Source organism: Leptinotarsa decemlineata, unplaced genomic scaffold, assembly GCF_025532065.1.
Source record: "Leptinotarsa decemlineata unplaced genomic scaffold, Ldec_3_MD MMD2_tig00004204_RagTag_RagTag, whole genome shotgun sequence".
NCBI lineage: Eukaryota > Metazoa > Arthropoda > Insecta > Coleoptera > Chrysomelidae > Leptinotarsa > Leptinotarsa decemlineata.
This window is the reverse complement of record NW_027412603.1, coordinates 1,712,003-1,731,001: the sequence shown is the minus strand read 5'-3', so window position 1 is coordinate 1,731,001 and position 18,999 is coordinate 1,712,003. Positions and strand designations below refer to the sequence as shown.

The 18,999-nt window shown below is 33.9% G+C and overlaps 1 protein-coding gene across 2 annotated transcripts in view; it reads left to right on the top strand.

The window, feature by feature from the left end:
- LOC111516582 (ATP-binding cassette sub-family C member 4) overlaps nt 1–18,999 on the top strand; it is a 292,552-nt gene that overhangs the window by 196,753 nt on the left and 76,800 nt on the right. For both annotated transcript variants that reach the window (XM_074178651.1, XM_074178652.1), the window contains 3 exons: nt 15,428–15,578; nt 15,848–15,954; nt 16,416–16,539. In XM_074178651.1, coding sequence (XP_074034752.1) covers nt 15,428–15,578; nt 15,848–15,954; nt 16,416–16,539 — 382 coding nt within the window. The remainder of the gene's footprint in view (nt 1–15,427; nt 15,579–15,847; nt 15,955–16,415; nt 16,540–18,999) is intronic.

The following is an 18,999-nucleotide window of genomic DNA, read 5'->3' as shown; positions in this document are numbered from 1 at the left end:
ATTTCCAGCTAAGAATGATTGAAAAAAAAAATTGATCTAATCTCCCTATAAAACAGAAGCCATTCTACTGATACGCAGAAAAATTACACACCAGTAAATCTCAAAAGCAAGTAAACCCTCATAACACCAGGTGCGTATTTGAAATATATTGGTACAAATTTGAGAAAATGTTTTCAATGTGTAGCCACAAAGATATCGATGTTATGTATTTAGATCAAAAATACAGACGAATAGCAAAACAATTGATTCGCTACATTTGTAATGTGATTGTTTCATTCGAACAGTATGATCGCAATTTCCATCATACCAATTTTCGATTGTGTAGCTCCATATTTGACTTTTGATGAAATTGAAGATATTTGTCTAGAATAGTGGAAGGATAGATGTGGTTGATTGGTAATTATGAAAGATTTTAATCTCAATAAGAACTAATATTGAAAGGGGTATATGCTGATAATAACATGTTTGTTCGACTTGGCATTTTCTATAATATCGAGATTCATAATTAATGGAGTGCTTTGCTATGGAATATACTACAATTTGGTCAAAACTGAATTTTTATGTGTGAATTCGTCTATTTACAACATGTATTCAAAAGTAATTAACAGATATTTTTGAATTGATCTTAAACTGAAAGAGATCAAAACCAGTTTCAGTTACACATTTTTCCAAACAGCTTTCATACAAGATGATTTAATGGCTATTTTTTGGTTATTTTGGTCATGTTTCTGGTAATGTCAATCTGTCGTCGTAAAGTCAACATGGATCTTTCCTCTGTGTTATGGTTTGATTCTACAAGATGATGGATGTCAAAGAAAAAGTATGTTTCTATTGAAAATAATATTTTGAACATCAATAAAAAAACATTCAAGTTTACTAATGATTCAAAACAACTTCTCACATAATGTAAACCGATAAGATATAATGAACAAGATCTTACACATATATATATATATATATATTTTTATTGTTATCTGTTTACAAAAGATATGATGGAAGAGTTGAATTTGATATTTTCTGGATATACATCGACTTGATAGATACTTATGAGCTCTTCGAAGGGAGAGACCAAGAAATGGAAAAAACATCGCCAATAGCCCTATATAAAACCTCTATCGAAAGAAAATAGGTGTGTGGTTCAATTTGAAATAAATGACAGTAGGGTTCATATTTACAATAGTTCACCTTTGACTCACAAAAATACACCAGTATATCACCAACAATATAATATGTAAACAAACTTTTTTAATGAGATATGTGATTTTCACTCGTACATAGAACCGTTCATGTGAAACGAGAATAATTTGTAGTTGATATTGTTATTAATCAATATTCATAGATTTTGAATTGAGTAATGTCCACATGGATGAGTATGGTAGGTTTCGGGAATTGGATAGCGTTTATCATCGTTAGGATTCAGAGCAATCTCCGTTTGTTCTGTTGAATACAACCTTTGCCTATAGGATTTTATTAATTTTTTGTGTGATTGCTTTTTCGGTACAATTTTCCAAACAGGCCACGTGATCTTGGAAAGGGATTTTTGTTTTGACAACATCATGTTCAATGCCCTTCGCTTTCTTGGATACTCCGAAATTGGCCACAATTTTTTTGATTTCATCAATTTCATAATTCTTCTGCTTCAATCTTTTTTCAGATCAGTGATTTGATCTTCTGACGTTGCAGTTTTAGTTGAGTATAATTTATATCTGAGTCCAATAAAGTCGAGCATAAGCTTTCTGTTGTTCTCATCCTCCATCAATCCAATCACTTTCTTATTCGCTCGGGGAATATTGTAAATTATCTGATTGATAATCACTAGTATCGAAATACTGATGACAATCATTTTTCATCATCTCATATGGATCATAATTTATAATTTCATAAATCAAACTGTTCGTGTCAGTATAAACTGCGCAAAAATTTTCTCTATACCTAGGAGCCATGTACTCATAATGGAAATTATATGTGATCAACTTTGCCAAATCCAGTACTACCATTCCTACATATATAGGTTTGTTGGAGAATATTTCGAATTTTTCCAATTCAATGTCAGTCAAGTTTCCAGCGAAGAAAGTCAAACTCTTGAACCGAGGATTGGAGAATCTGGCTTCGGCACCATATCGCCCATCCCAACTCGTTACAAGGCCAACATCAGAGTGCTTTCTCAGATTTTCCATAGTTTTCCCTGAAACAAATATTTATATATACAGGGTCCTGCAACAGTGGCGCGGTGTTCCATATCTCTATATAGGAAGCAGATAGGAATCTAATTTTCTATAATATTACCTTATTGCTCGACCTCGACAAAATAAAAATATTGGCGGTCACACAGGGTGTTCGATTTTTTCTGGGCGGATCCCAACTGTGTCTTTTTAAATGGCAACCTATATTTTTTATCGCTTTTTCGGTTTCTTCATAGAAAATAAAATAAATTTTATGTATATCTGCACTTCGAAAATATTGACGGTTTTCGAGATATCTAGCATGACAGGTTTTTTTTCCAATATTCGTCACTCAGAATATTTGAAATTATAAAGTGGTGCCAAGTCCAGTTGAATTTTTTTTTGATCGAATATTCTACATTGGTAACTCTCTCAAACGATATATCTGAAATCGACCTGTGATATACAGGGTATGAAAAACCGCTTGCCAAATATTGTAAATGAAAATTTGCAAAATCTTCCTTATATTAAATGGAACACCCTGTATATTATTGATCCATAAGAAGCGCCAACGAAACCTCTACAAATTTCATTAAGTATTCCCTATGGCTAAGTTCAATAGTTTTTCTCAAATGAGCATTTCTTTCGAAAAATGGTCATTTTTTCAAAGCGAAATCCATTTGACGACTGATAAAAATATACGAAAGATATCTTGTTTCAATTTTTTACATTAGAAGGTGTCCAAACAAATATTTTTTAACGAAATAAATGTATGTACCTATCACTTTTTGCTAAATGGAAAATTATTTTTTCATTGGATGCAGAATTTCACTCATAAATCGTGCAATATCAAACCAAACAAGTTAAAAGAAAGAAACATTATAAATAACTATTTTTCTCATGTTATTATATTCATTCAGAGCTTGAGTTCTAGATATTCAAATTTGTCAACTGGCAAATTACAAAACTACAAAAGGGAGAGTTTAATTAAGGTTGATAATGAAACTTTTATAAAATATGTCCAACATGTCTTCCATTTTCTTGAATGCAGACCTGAAGTCTATGTTTGAAAGACTGTTCTACCCTGCGCAAGACAGCTGGTGTAATGCTGCGAAAAGCATTCGTTATTCTAAGTCGCATATTTTCGGGAGAAGTTGGTGGCTCAACGTAAACCATATTTTTTATGTATCCCCATAAGAAAAAATCTAGTTTCGTCAAATCTGGTGATCTAGCGGGCCACCGTACAGGCCCATTCCGTCCTATCCATTTATTGGGAAATACTTCATTTAGATGATTTCTAACTTCTGCCGAATAGTGAGCAGGTGCACCATCATGTTGTAACCACATTCTATTGCGGAGGTCAAGAGGAATATCATCTAACAAACCTGGTAAATCATTTCGTAAGAAATTGAGATACATTGCACCATTCATATGTCCCTTAAAAAAGTATGGACCAATTACATATTTTCCAATGATGCCTCCCCAGACATTTATCGACCACCTATGTTGATAATCCACCTGTTTCAATAAGTGAGGATTTTCTGTCGCATAATAATGGTAATTATGTCGATTTACAAATCCATTTTTATGGAATGTCGATTCATCCGACCATAAAATATTATTGAAAAAATATTCGTTTCGACGAATTTTGTTCATGGCCCAATTGCAAAATCTCACTCTTTTCTCGAAATCAGCATACAGTAGTTCTTGATGTAACTGAACGTGGTATGGATGCAAGCGATGTTTCTTCAATACTCGTTGCACTGATCTCTCACTTATATCCACTATTTCCCCAATTTGTCGTTGACTCCTACTAGGATCTTCTTCAACAGCAAGAAGAACTTGCAATTCATTATCTTCATTAGTAGCTGGCTTGATGCGCTCATGTTTTGAATAATTAATAGATCCAGTTTCAACGAATCGTCCCAAGACCTTTCGGAAAGATCTTTCATCTGGATGCCTTCTATCTGGATACCGTTGAGAATAAATTCTACTTGCCAATAAACAATTCCTGTCTGATTCACCTACTATGAAAATCATATCAATCAAATCACTTTTTGATAACAACATTCTGATGAAATTATACCGACAGTTCAACTTCACGATTGACTAAAAATTTCAATATTCATTTGCAGCCAAATATTTTGTTCTGTCATTTGCCAGACTACTTGATTTCCAATAAATATTTCATTCGCTGAAAGGTTGTTTTAGACCGAAAGAATATGGTACAAATTCCGAGATTTTTGAAATTATTGTAAATATTCAAGAACGTCCATTTTGTGGTGTAATTCGCAACTTGTTTATCTAGCAACAGGTAATTTTAGGAATGGGCGATATTTTAAGGAAAGGGTATTTTTTGTATATTCTTATCAGTCGTCAAATGGATTTCGCTTTGAAAAAATGAGCATTTTTCGAAAGAAATGCTCATTTAAGAAAAACTATTGAACTTAGCCATAGGGAATACTTGATGAAATTTGTAGAGGTTTCGTTGGCGCTTCTTATGGATCAATAATATACAGGGTGTTCCATTTAATATAAGTAAGATTTTGCAAATTTTCATTTACAATATTTGGCAAGCGGTTTTTCATACCCTGTATATCACAGGTCGATTTCAGATATATCGTTTGAGAGAGTTACCAATGTAGAATATTCGATCAAAAAAAAATTCAACTGGATTTGGCACCACTTTATAATTTCAAATATTCTGAGTGACGAATATTGGAAAAAAAACCTGTCATGCTAGATATCTCGAAAACCGTCAATATTTTCGAAGTGCAGATATACATAAAATTTATTTTATTTTCTATGAAGAAACCGAAAAAGCGATAAAAAATATAGGTTGCCATTTAAAAAGACACAGTTGGGATCCGCCCAGAAAAAATCGAACACCCTGTGTGACCGCCAATATTTTTATTTTGTCGAGCTCGAGCAATAAGGTAATATTATAGAAAATTAGATTCCTATCTGCTTCCTATATAGAGATATGGAACACCGCGCCACTGTTGCAGGACCCTGTATATATGGGAAGAAAATTGAGTTTTGAAAATAGCAGTACATATCGAATACGGCATCATTCATTAGTTTGAAAAAATTCTTTTCAAAATCATTCGAAGCAACAGTTCGCAAACGTGTGTTCAAGCCTTTGTAGGCCTTCAACCATGTGGACTGCTTGAAATTTAGAACATGATGAATCTTGTTCAAAATGAGACCATGTTCTAAGGCCTGCTTGAGATTTCTGTAATGATTGACATACTTTTTTTTCGACTATAGAGTAGTCATCAATCTAAATTGTTTCACCCCGATGTACTTTCGGTTCTAGATTTTTTTGTCTCAGGATCCACACGATCGGGGCAGAATGGTAAATCCTAATGAATATCGTGAAGGTTGTTAGGATACTCCATATCAACTTCTAGTACATAACCTTCCGAGGCATCATCAGGCACAGTTGTGATATCAATGTTGGTGTCCATTCACTCAAACCAGCTGTATGGTAAATATTGAGACATTGTTCAACCATTTTGATTATTAACATCGAAATACATTAGGTATGAGTCAGCTTCGACTTTATCATAATTGTCACTCATGTATTTGTTATTAGCTGTGACTCTTCGCTTGGAGCAAATTCGACTCAGTCCACCTCATGTTCCCTTTTCGAAAAACATTAACTGATCTATATCGGTGAGAAGTTCAAGTTGCTGTTTCGTTTTGAATAACATAGCATTCCATGTATAGCCAGGCAGAGTGAAATAATGGTCAGGTTCCAAACCGTAAGTTATATGACAACTTGAGCGGTACTGCTCGAAGACATAGCCAAAAGCATAACATCCGTCTTCGAATACAGATCCGTATATTTTCTCTATGTTTTTATATTAAAAGTAGCCCATATCAGCTTGGCACGTGAGTAAGATTTCCTAGGACACGGGTTTTTCCACCAATTTGTTGTGAAAGGTTCGATAGGGGGTAAACAATCTTCATTGAATTTTTTGAAAGAACCGATATAGTCATAGGGCATTATACCCTTTTTTGTCAAAATCTACTCTTTATCATTTGAGAGGTTGGAGAACTGTGATATGAGATTTGGAAAATCTGATAGATATGATACTAACGTATCCAGCGAAAAACTCATGAATCTGAAAGAGTTAAAAAATCTGAAGTGGATCTTGCTACCAGAAATATTTTCAGTGAAGGACATATACTTTTCCTTTGTTATCTGCCGAACGGCGACACTTTCATTGGGATCCAATGCTATATTTTCTATAACAAAATGTGTATCATACCCTGATAAGTTATGAAACACGATGGGAATTGTTTGATCATCTTGATAGTTTATAATGCACTCATTGTGTGATGGTGTGTATTTTTAGGTATTAGACGATTATGGTCGCATACTATTTTGTCTGATATATTGAATGGTTTGTCACATATATGACAATGAGTTGCTGCCCGAAAAAATGTTTCCTGGCTGGCTGATATATCTACATCAAATGGACACTGGAACACAGTTGCAATATCTTCAGCAAACTGACCTATCTCGTCGGAAAACCATTTCATACAGTTTTCACCACGAAATGATCGATAAAATGATGGTGTGTCATCATAAGAGCTTTTCATATAATATCCAATAGATGCCGGAATGTGTCGTTGATTTGAGACGGCAGTTCAATGTATGATGGACTTCTCTGCTGCACAAATTTGTTTAGGTTAACCCCCAAATTCACTACTGCTTTCAACGTCTAACCTCTGTCACGTTCCTGAAACTCTTTCAACTTTATCATGATTGGCTCCATAACACGTTTCTCAAACCACATATTCATATCAGTGTTACTATGGATGGATGCGTTAGATATTGTGAAATACTTATATTCGTTGAAGATTCGATCGCCTTTGACAACCTCAAATTCTCCACCGAATGTCATATTAACCTTTAAATATGCATCTTTTTTCAATGCATTTTGAATTCGTCTCACAAAAAGGGTCTTACAGTCGATTAAAATTGAGGAAGGGTTCTTATCCTTGAGATTACTAATCACTTCAGTCTGGATACGCGAATTGAGAGCCGATTCTAAATCATCCCAATGTACTCGATTGGAGGCTGTCTCTTTCCGGCTCATCAGGCCAACTCCTTTCTTCATCTCAAGTTTCATCTGATTACGTAGTGTTTTAATATTGACCAAGAATGCTGGTAGATTTTGTTTCCCACCCGTAGTAGTAGTATTTTTCAGATCTTTTTTCATTCGTTTAGAAGCCTCATAACACTCTTCAAGTCCATCCTTCACTGTTTTCTCCTTGTATTCATCTTATATGAGGCTCATGATAGATGCGATATATTTCATCACATCAGCAACCATTTTTTAAAATTGCAGAAGCAGGATCAACAATAACTGATTGACCGAATTGGAGCGCTAGAAAATATTCCTCGAACAGTAAATTAGAAACAGCAATACCTAGCGGGAAAAACTTTGCGTTAGAAGTAATGTGACCAAATATGAATATGAATAAAATCTACTAATGGGACACATGTCTTATGGAATCATAGTATATCAGAAAAATGAATATATATGTTGATATATTAGTCTGAATCACTATATTTACAGGAACAACAGTAAAAATGTTGACAAAAATATTTATCGCGCTATTACAGTACCCAATTCGATAGCGACAAGTTGCATTACTGTATCTTTATCATGCAGCAAGTAAATGTTATACTGATTGAAAGAATAGAGGAACTAATATGCCAAATCTTCATATTGAATAAATTGAACTGAAAAATTCTTTGACATACTTGTTTTCGCCTTCTTCAGTCTACACTGATCGTAAGTATCGATGTTAGGTCGAATCCAACTCATGTATTGAAATAGAATGCTAGTTTGTATCAAACTCCTAGTATTGCACTTCTGATGGACATATCATACTATTCTGTTTCTGTTTTAAATCAGTTTTACGAATGACAACTCTCAGAAGTTGAAAAACTTGTGCGAGCTGAGGACTAACGTGGTTTTACCTTTCAACGTGTGATTCCTAACACGGTTGCAGAATCATCGCAGCTTCAACCAGATAAATTATTTCGAGAAAAATACTACAACATAAGCAAGCATGGTGTGAAGCATGCGTGTGTATGTACGAAAAATGTATGCATTATGTAATATTTGTGGACTCACAAACCAGTATAGCAGGACATCGACAAATTATAGTGTGGAAATATCTCCTTTTCAGTTGAATACACGCTTACGTCATATTGTATATTGGCTTGAATCTTGGATAATATTGGGTTTTAAAAACAAGATAGTAATACATTTCAAATTGAAAGATGTGTATTGCGACATGTAAAAGAATATATTTAGGTGTGAAAAATATGTCTTTTTCGCTATAAAATGGTGTGTTGTGACTGTATGCATTGTTTTGGAGAACTTCCAAACCCCGTTTAGCATGATGTTCGCAAAGATTGAACTTTGTATTCATTTTCACAGTCAAACCACACTCCACCGTCAGATATTGCAATATAGTGTTGCATTTCAAATGATTAGATTGTATTGTAATACGTGAAAGTTCTTGTTAGGCGAGCATATGCATGTGCAAGAAATATCAATCTATTCTACTGCAAAATGGCATGACCCTACGCATCTCTTTTGGAAACTCCGCAAATCTCCGTCTAGCATAACCTGGGCAGTGAATAATCTCACGTTCAGTTTCAAGCTCAAACCACTGCTCTGTCAGATCTTGACATGGTGGGGGAGAAACAGACCTAAGTGAGAACAAACCTGCTTTACAGTTGAAATCACATCAATATCATCTACCAATATCATCTATCAATATCATCAATATCATCATCTATATGGCTTCAGATTTGTAATAAATTATGTTTCGAAAAGAAAAACGTAGTGTTACATTTCAAATTATTACATCATTTTTAAGCATGCGGAAGTTCATGTAGGGCATGCATATGTGTGAGAAATATCAGTCTGTTCTTCTGTAAAATGAAATGTCTACAAATCTCCGTCTAGCATGACATTGACGGAGAAGTGGCGAACCTTTGTACCTGTTATGGTTTATTTTTTCCTGATGGAAGTCGTTTCTCCGTCTCGTTTAATGACAGTGAATTTCCTCATTTCTTGTTAGCAAATTGGAATGTACATGAACGTAGCTTAATATTTTGTAAAGATAAATGCATGATATTGTGAAATTTTTGTCATCTTGAAATGTTTTCTTACAAGATTATCTGTATTTGAGATCAAAAATCAGTCTAATGAAGCGTTTTTGCCTTATAAAGTTTCTATTCATTTCTGATGAGTGTCCACGAATGGTAATATTTATATTAAGCTCAGAATACACTAGACCATAGTATATATCTGAGAGATTATGTCTCAAAAAGATTATTTTCATTGTTAGGAAGGCAAAATATGTTTTTCAGAGAAGTGCACGAGTATTCGATGTGATCATTGAAAGACAATCCATTGTCAAGTTGTATTCCAAAGAATTTTGCATATTCTGTTGTTTCGAAACCTACATTTATTTGGAGAGGGCGCTGATACTTACTTGAAAACTGGAAACTCTCAAATTGATAATTTTCAGATTAATACTACACGAGATTTTACAATATTATCTATACAGATGCACGTTATTCAACTCTCTTCAGTTCACCCTACTTTGCCACCCACTAGAGATGCCTGACGTCACAGCCAAGCCCACCTCCCAACTGGATGCGATAACAGATGTCGATACGAACAGGCAGTGGTCGTTGCGCTCTTGGAGAGGGCAGATGTTAGCACAGTCCTCGGCCGCCTACGTGTTACCATCGATAGCGAGGCTAGAGCGATGCGTTACGTCACAGCCTTCTCTTCATCGAGAGAGGTGAGGGCACACCGATGAATACACATTACTCAGCCACACGTTGTGAAGTGAACGTCTTGCTCTCTTACCGTTGAACGGTTGCTGCTGTGACGTCACACCACTACTTACTTGAAGGATCTTCGAAGTATGCAGATGTATGAAACCCTGTACCGTGCTTTCTCTCTCGCACACACACCAATCAAAGTAATTACGTCACTATGTTACACACACACACACACACACACAAAATCTCGTATGAAAAAAAAATCTGAACGATCCATGCACCAGACCCTTCAAGGTCACATCGCCTTGATGTTACTAAACAACAACAAAAAAACTAATAATACGTCATAGTGGTGGGTGGAGGCCCAGAACCGGCTGTAATCTACTACTTAACCTATCGACTACTCGTCTGCCCAATGAATGAATCTACCTGATGAGGTCAGGTATGAATTCATTTACTATATTAATACATTTTTTGGAAGTATACCTGTAAATATACCTAACTATTTTTACCTGCAAATGAACATTTTCAATAATGGCGAATTATTCAATTCCGTTTGATTGTTCATAAGATATTGAGAGTTTTTTGAATTTTTTTATTTCTATACTCTCCAACAGGTTGAGTTTCAAACCTTTCTTCTGGAAATAGAGAGGCTTGTATTCATGGTTGAACTCATGTCCCTCTGATATTACATGAGTGGCATATGTGGAATTCATTTTTCCATTCTGGAAACTATATTTGTGTTTCTACATGCGGGCTTTGGACTCTCTTCCAGTTTGACCTATATAAAACATCGGACAACACCCACACGATAATTTATACACTCCTGATTTTTCTGAAACTGAACTTTTTTATTTGTTGTTCTTAATGTGCATTCCAAGTTGTTTTTGGTTTTGGAAGCAGTATTTACACTTTTGTTGTGCAAAAAATCTGAGATATTGGTAGTGGGTTGGCCTAAGTAGGTTAAGGTTCTATAACGTCTATCCTCTTCTCTTTGAATTGAGTAAACTTTTTTCAAAGCTTGGCTGTATAACTTTTTTGATAATAGAGAATGTATTAGACCGCTATCGGTATCATTGTTGACGGCTATTTGCTTTATTATATTCAGTTCTTTATTGAAATTCGCCTCTGAAAAGGGCACATTTATCAGTCTGTGTATCATCCTGTTGAAAGCTGCTACCTTATGCTGATATGGGTGAGTGGACGAATTATGAATGATAATATCTGTATGTGCCGGTTCACGATAAATTATGGAACGCCGTTTTACTTTTTATTGTCACAAATATTCATTCCTCATTTTATTCAACTAACAATGTATTTGTTTGAATTTAATTGATTCATGCATTTGTTCGATACATTAAAAACGATTGTTCCCAAAATTTGTTCTATTTTAAATGACACTTGATTTAAAATTTTACATGAATTAATTTGTTTGATGAAAGTTGCGAACAGTTATAATATAGATTCATTGTTTGAAATTTTTGGAAGTAAATGTTTGTCATATATACTTTTTTTGTAACTATCGAATAATTTACTACAATTTTTGTGAAACATGAATAAAATGGTTTGTTGATAATTATAGTTACATGAATTAAAACGGTTGTTGATAATTTCAATTCGGCGCTAGCGTCGAACGGATTCTTGCAGAAGCTGAATTTTTAAATCTGGCTACATGACAGTTTAGTGATAGTAACACAATATTCCGTCCGACCGCAGCGCCGAATAAAAATTATCAACAATCAATTTAATTCATGTATCACCTAAAAGCAACAATCAAAACAATTCATTTTTACAAAATACCGATAGAAAGTAAAACGGCGTGTCACGCCGTTTTACTTTTTTTAATAATCCTTTGAAATGATTTGAATTATTTTGTTTGTTGAATTTCAGTGATACATGAATTAAATTGTTTGTTGATAATTTTTATTCGGCGTTGCAGTCGAACGGATTATTAACGTACTATGACCAATGACATACATATTATATGCAGTTATGTAGTTCCGCAAAAATACGCCCGACGTCAGCGCATTGTATTGCATTGTATATGTTTCCTTCTTCCAAAAACCTATTTGCCTCTAGTATAGCTTGACGAATCCTACGCTTCACATTAAAACCATATAAATATAATATTGTAATGTTTTCACTATGAACAACCCGAACCATCAATTTCTGTTCAGTTGGGTAACCTATTTCTTGGTGTCAGTGTCAGTATTAGGCGTATTAGACTATAACTATAAGCTGTGCTTACGTTAACTATGACGTCTGGACATCTTACGTTAGACACAGTCTACAATGTGTTTCTCAAAAGTCGCATAACATTTGCCATCTATACAATCAAACAAGATATACTAACCACAGAATAGTAACATTAACGAAAACTTGATGACATTTTACAGACACCAACCAAGAAAACTGTAAGAGGAACCAGTGTGACCAAAATCCGTTCGACCGCAGCGCCGAATAAAAATTATCAACAAACAATTTAATTCATGTATCACTGAAATGCAACAAACAAATTAATTCAATTCTTTCCAAAGGAATAATAATAAAAAGTAAAACGGCGTGGCACGCCGTTTTGCTTTTTATTAATATTCATTTGAAATGAGCTGAATTATTTTGTTTGTCGAATTTCAGTGATACATGAATTAAATTGATTATTGATAATTTTTATTCGGCGCTGTCGTCGGGTGTATTTTTATGGAACTACTCAACTGTATATATGTATGGCGTTGGTCATAGTACGGTAATAATCCGTTAGACCGCAGCGACGAATGAAAATTATCAACAATCAATTTAATTCATGTATCATCTAAATGCAACAGTCAAAACAATTCATTTTCACAAAATATCAATAGAAAGTAAACCGGCGTGCCACGCCGTTTTACTTTTTATTAATATTCCCTTGAAATGTTATCAATTATTTTGTTTGTTGAATTTCAGTGATACATGAATTAAATTGATTGTTGATAATTTTTATTCGGCGCCACGGTTGAACGGCGTGTTGTCGTACTATAAATGAACTAGCATGTTGCCATATATAACAATTGAAGTTCTTGATAAATCCGCTCGATACCAGCGCCGAATTAAAATTATCAACAATCGTTTTAAATGTATCTTTCAAATACAACAGACTTTTTAAATCATCAAAAAATTTAATTTTTAGTCAGAAATTAGCTTTTTAAAAAGATTGATGAAATAAAATGATACTTGCTTGAGAATGTTTTGCACAAAAGTTGTAACCAAATTTTAAATTGAATGCATTAAAGTGAATGTTGCAAATATTGAACACTTTCAATAAAATTGAAATATAACAATCTTTATTATTCATAGAAAAATATTTAGTATGGAAAGTTGATTTGCTATTTTCAGACAAACGAAAGTCTATTTTTATTACCAACAATGTTTCATGGAAAAACTTTGACAGTCATTCAAATATATTCATTGAAATTTTATTCCCAAACTTACTTTTAGACAGTGAATTTAAAGTTTCATTGTAATTCAACAGTCATATAAATAACTAACATTTTATTGAAAGGTCAAAATTATATGCCGAATTGAAACGTTTGTTGAATTTACTCGAATAATACATTCCATTGATTGTTGAATTAAAATGTTGGTTTATTGCTGAGTTGAACTATATGTATATAGATTATTTTTCAGCATAATATATAATAAATTGGCGTTCCATTTTCCAATACTCTGAAACAATATTTTTCTTCGGAATCAATAAAAGCTTCAAGTTATTTCATTACTCTTTTTCATTCAAATAACAATTTTATTCATGTAACATTTTAAATCAAGTGTCATTTAAAATAGAACAAATTTTGCGAACAATCGCTTTTAATGTGTCGAACAAATGCATGAGTCAATTAAATTCAAACAAATAAATTGTTAGTTGAATAAATTGAGGAATGAATATTTGTGACAATAAAAAGTAAAACGGCGTTCCATAATAAATTGAAAAATCATGTTTGTTGTTAACTTTTGTTATTATCAGGTCCAAAAAATTCATAGAGTCGTCCTGTTCTATCTCCATTGTGAATGTGATAGAAGGGTGGAGAGAATTGATGAAATTCAAAAAGTTAGTCAACTGTCTGCTCGTTCCTTTAAAACATACCAGGATATCATCCACATATCTATACCAATACACGAAACTTCTTACCAGTGAGTTACTGTGTATTCTCCTCTCCAAATCGTACATGAAAATCTCTGCCAGAATAGGACTAAGTGGGTTTTCCATTATGAGACCTTTGCAAGATGAGCAAAAAGTTTTATCTAATCGAAAGTAATTCCGTGACAAACACACCGTAACCAAGTCTGAAATTTCATTTTTCACTATCGGATTGATAGAGTTTTCGTCCAATAGATTATTCTACCAGAATAATCGTTTCATTCGGAGGAATACTGGGAAACAGATTCTTTACATCGAATGAAATTAATTTGGCATCATCTGGGAGCGTAATATCATGAATTCCTCAAACTGAATTTTGATTTGAAATTGGTGTGGTTTTGAATGATTCCAATGAGTTTTTTGGATATTTTAACTGAAGGAGCTGTGACGGGTATTCATCTTTGTGTAATTTAATCAACGAATACAATTTAGGTGGTTCATGACTAACGATCGGAATTTTTCCGTTTCATCCATGACATAATGAATATTTTTCAAAGTTTCCTTGACTTCTTTCTGATATAAATGGGTGGGGTCGTTTCTGAGACTATCGTACATGCCGGCATTCAGAAAGTCTAAATTCTTCTCCATGTATTCTTTTTGTTCATGGCTATGACCGTTTTGCCTTCATCAGTTCGCGTAAAAACAATGTTATCTTCTGCCAATTTCTCTTTTATGGATTTCACTAATTTCAATTCCGGATTGAACCTATCTTCATGCAACTTTTTGGATTTCAAAATTTCTGCAGCAATATGTTTATTGGCGTAACATGTGTCCCCATCAACGCGATATCTGTATCAATTCCCAAAACACAGAGAGAGAAATTACATGTTTCAATTCGGAGCAAGTCTTCGAAGAAAAAGAAAAAGACCAAAGACAATGAACAATTTTCAAAACATAAGTGCTTTGATAAATTTGTCAATCTCACGAACACCAGTTTCACAGAACATGAAACTCGTCTATCAGAGAAAGGTCTCAATCACAATATTAAACCCAACATAAATTATACAAATTCAGAAGTTTTGGGAATTGATACATATATCGTGTTGATGGGGATATGTTATGCCAATAAACATATTGCTGTAGAAATTTTAAAATCTGAAAGGATGCCTAAAAGAAGGTTCAATCCGGAATTGAAACTAGTGAAATCCATAAAAGAGAAATCGGCAAAAGATAACATTGCTTTTACGCGAGCTGATAAAGGCAAAACGGTCATAGTTTCTTATATGAACTCATCGCTAGTTTTGAACTGTCAATATTTTTTAGATTATTCTGGTAATGTCTGGAAGTCTGGTAAATATCAGTGTTACAAATCCGTATATGATTATTGCAATGGTGATATTGGGAATATTTTTCCTGAAGATTCGTGAATGGTTTGTAACTATAGCAATGGATATCAAACATCTAGAATCTTCAAGTAAGTACATAGATATAACTCGCTGAAATTATTTCGAAATGAAGAATGTTCACTTTACATTTTTATTTGTGATTTATCAGCTTGGAATGTTTGTTATATTCACTTTTGGCATTCAAAAAATTTATTTCAAAACTGATGAAATGGCAAGTTTTATTGAAAAAAAGTTGTGATGAGTTTTGCGTATTCATGCTTGGATATATTACTTTCAGCTCGTTATTTTTCATTATACAGTATCATTTATCGTAATTCATTTGATATTCCAATTGTAGGTAAGTCACCAGTTTTTTCACAAGTTAGCTCTACACTGAATGGAATAGCTACCATAAGAGCATCTAAAACAGAAGACATTTTGATACAAGAGTTTGATGATCATCAGGTAAGTAAATATAATTTAGATACAACAAAAAAATCATTATTTTAGATATTATTGTGAGCATAATCACTTTTTCTGTCTAGACAAAGTCATGATTGGATTGCGTACCTCAGTACTTATGCAAAAATAATCTATACAATTTTATTATACATACGAGTAACACTGAGTTTGTCATTTCAAACCGACTTTCAACTGTGAACATTTTCCTCCTGCACTCTGAAATATAATAATAAACAGCCCCTTGTAAAAAGGATGTTGACGAAGAAACTTGAACATTCAAATTCCTTAAAGATAACGCGTCAGGACAGAGACAATCAGATTACTAAAGAAAGAATCGCATTTGAGCGATAACGATAATGTTACTGAGTCATTTAATTTTTTTACGATATCGCAATTGTAGTAATACTAGTTGGAATACTGAAATATCTTCACTATTCTTGAAACATGGAAATTCTTATTTTTAGGATGTTCATACGTCAGCTAGCTTCTTGACACTAGCGTGTACATCCTGTTTTGGCCTATGGTTGGACATTGTGTGTATATTCTTCACAGCGTGTGTATCATTCAGCTTTGTGTTTATGTATACATGTGAGTAGACTCCTTATACATTTTTATTTTCTCTCAATAAATTTGTCGACCTTGTTTGTTCATGAAAGAGAATGGAAAAAAAAATTGAGAATTTAATTTTTTTTTCTCATATATTGAACATTAATCGAAATTCGACGAAAGCTTAAAATTGGCGGTCGATTATATACCCGGAAAAATTAAAATAAATATTATTGCTTTATGTTTTTACCACAATTTTGAATTTTGGATTGAAGATCATAATATTGGGTCGTCAACATGTATCTTTCAGATACAATATAACAACTTTGATCAACTATGGCTACACCTATCTCTGACCGTTTATGAGATATGAATTCATCTATATATATGTTATATTATCAAGACACTCGATAACCTTCATATTTGTATTATTTCCTAGACTGGGATGTCACGCAGGTAGCCTCTAGCTGCCTCCGCTGCTGATTCTTTTTTTCATTGAAGTATGAATATTTCTATCGAATAATAATTTATAATATATATATATATATATATATATATATATATATATATATATATATATATATATATATATATATATATATATATAAAAATAAATAGATAAGTACTCTTTGATCATTCCCATATTGATTTCAATTTAAGAGCCACCGGTATACAGCTGTTTCAGCCTATTGGGCATCGTCAGTACCGGGCAGGCGGTCCTCGATTGAAGACAAAATGAGAAAAAACCAAGAAAGTACTTGATAAAAATAGCTGCGTAAACGCAAGCGAAACATAAGTGGAACCACCTATTGGTGTGACACCCAAGTCAACTTGCCAAGTTTTTATGTCAGTGTTGGTGTTTTGGTTGTTGGTCAAAACACCAACACTGACATAAAAACTTGGCAAGTTGACTTGGGTGTCACACCAATAGGTGGTTCCACTTATGTTTCGCTTGCGTTTACGCAGCTATTTTTATCAAGTACTTTCTTGGTTTTTTCTCATTTTGTCTTCAATCGAGGACCGCCTGCCCGGTACTGACGATGCCCAATAGGCTGAAACAGCTGTATACCGGTGGCTCTTAAATTGAAATCAATATGGGAATGATCAAAGAGTACTTATCTATTTATTTTTTGATTTTCATGGAATTATTTTCCAGCAGCTTGACTGCATTAACCTTTCTAGATTTCATATCATTTCTAGAAACATGTGGATTCGTTTTCCGATGGCATTTCAGGTTAGCTTCCCAAATTTCTGCTACCGCAGTTGTCGGTTGATTGGTCAAAACACCAACACTGACATAAAAACTTGGCAAGTTGACTTGGGTGTCACACCAATAGGTGGTTCCACTTATGTTTCGCTTGCGTTTACGCAGCTATTTTTATCAAGTACTTTCTTGGTTTTTTCTCATTTTGTCTTCAATCGAGGACCGCCTGCCCGGTACTGACGATGCCCAATAGGCTGAAACAGCTGTATACCGGTGGCTCTTAAATTGAAATCAATATGGGAATGATCAAAGAGTACTTATCTATTTATTTTTTGATTTTCATGGAATTATTTTCCAGCAGCTTAACTGCATTAACCTTTCTAGATTTCATATCATTTCTAGAAACATGTGGATTCATTTTCCGATGGCATTTCAGGTTAGCTTCCCAAATTTCTGCTACCGCAGTTGTCGGTTGATTGGTCAAAACACCAACACTGACATAAAAACTTGGCAAGTTGACTTGGGTGTCACACCAATAGGTGGTTCCACTTATGTTTCGCTTGCGTTTACGCAGCTATTTTTATCAAGTACTTTCTTGGTTTTTTCTCATTTTGTCTTCAATCGAGGACCGCCTGCCCGGTACTGACGATGCCCAATAGGCTGAAACAGCTGTATACCGGTGGCTCTTAAATTGAAATCAATATGGGAATGATCAAAGAGTACTTATCCATTCATTTTTTGATTTTCATGGAATTATTTTCCAGCAGCTTGACTGCATTAACCTTTCTAGATTTCATATCATTTCTAGAAACATGTGGATTCGTTTTCCGATGGCATTTCAGGTTAGCTTCCCAAATTTCTGCTACCGCAGTTGTCGGTTGATTGGTCAAAACACCAACACTGACATAAAAACTTGGCAAGTTGACTTGGGTGTCACACCAATAGGTGGTTCCACTTATGTTTCGCTTGCGTTTACGCAGCTATTTTTATCAAGTACTTTCTTGGTTTTTTCTCATTTTGTCTTCAATCGAGGACCGCCTGCCCGGTACTGACGATGCCCAATAGGCTGAAACAGCTGTATACCGGTGGCTCTTAAATTGAAATCAATATGGGAATGATCAAAGAGTACTTATCTATTTATTTTTTGATTTTCATGGAATTATTTTCCAGCAGCTTGACTGCATTAACCTTTCTAGATTTTATATATATATATATATATATATATATATATATATATATATATATATATATATGATGAGCTGTTTTCTCGGGTTTCGCTCCGTGTTCTGTGTATTTTC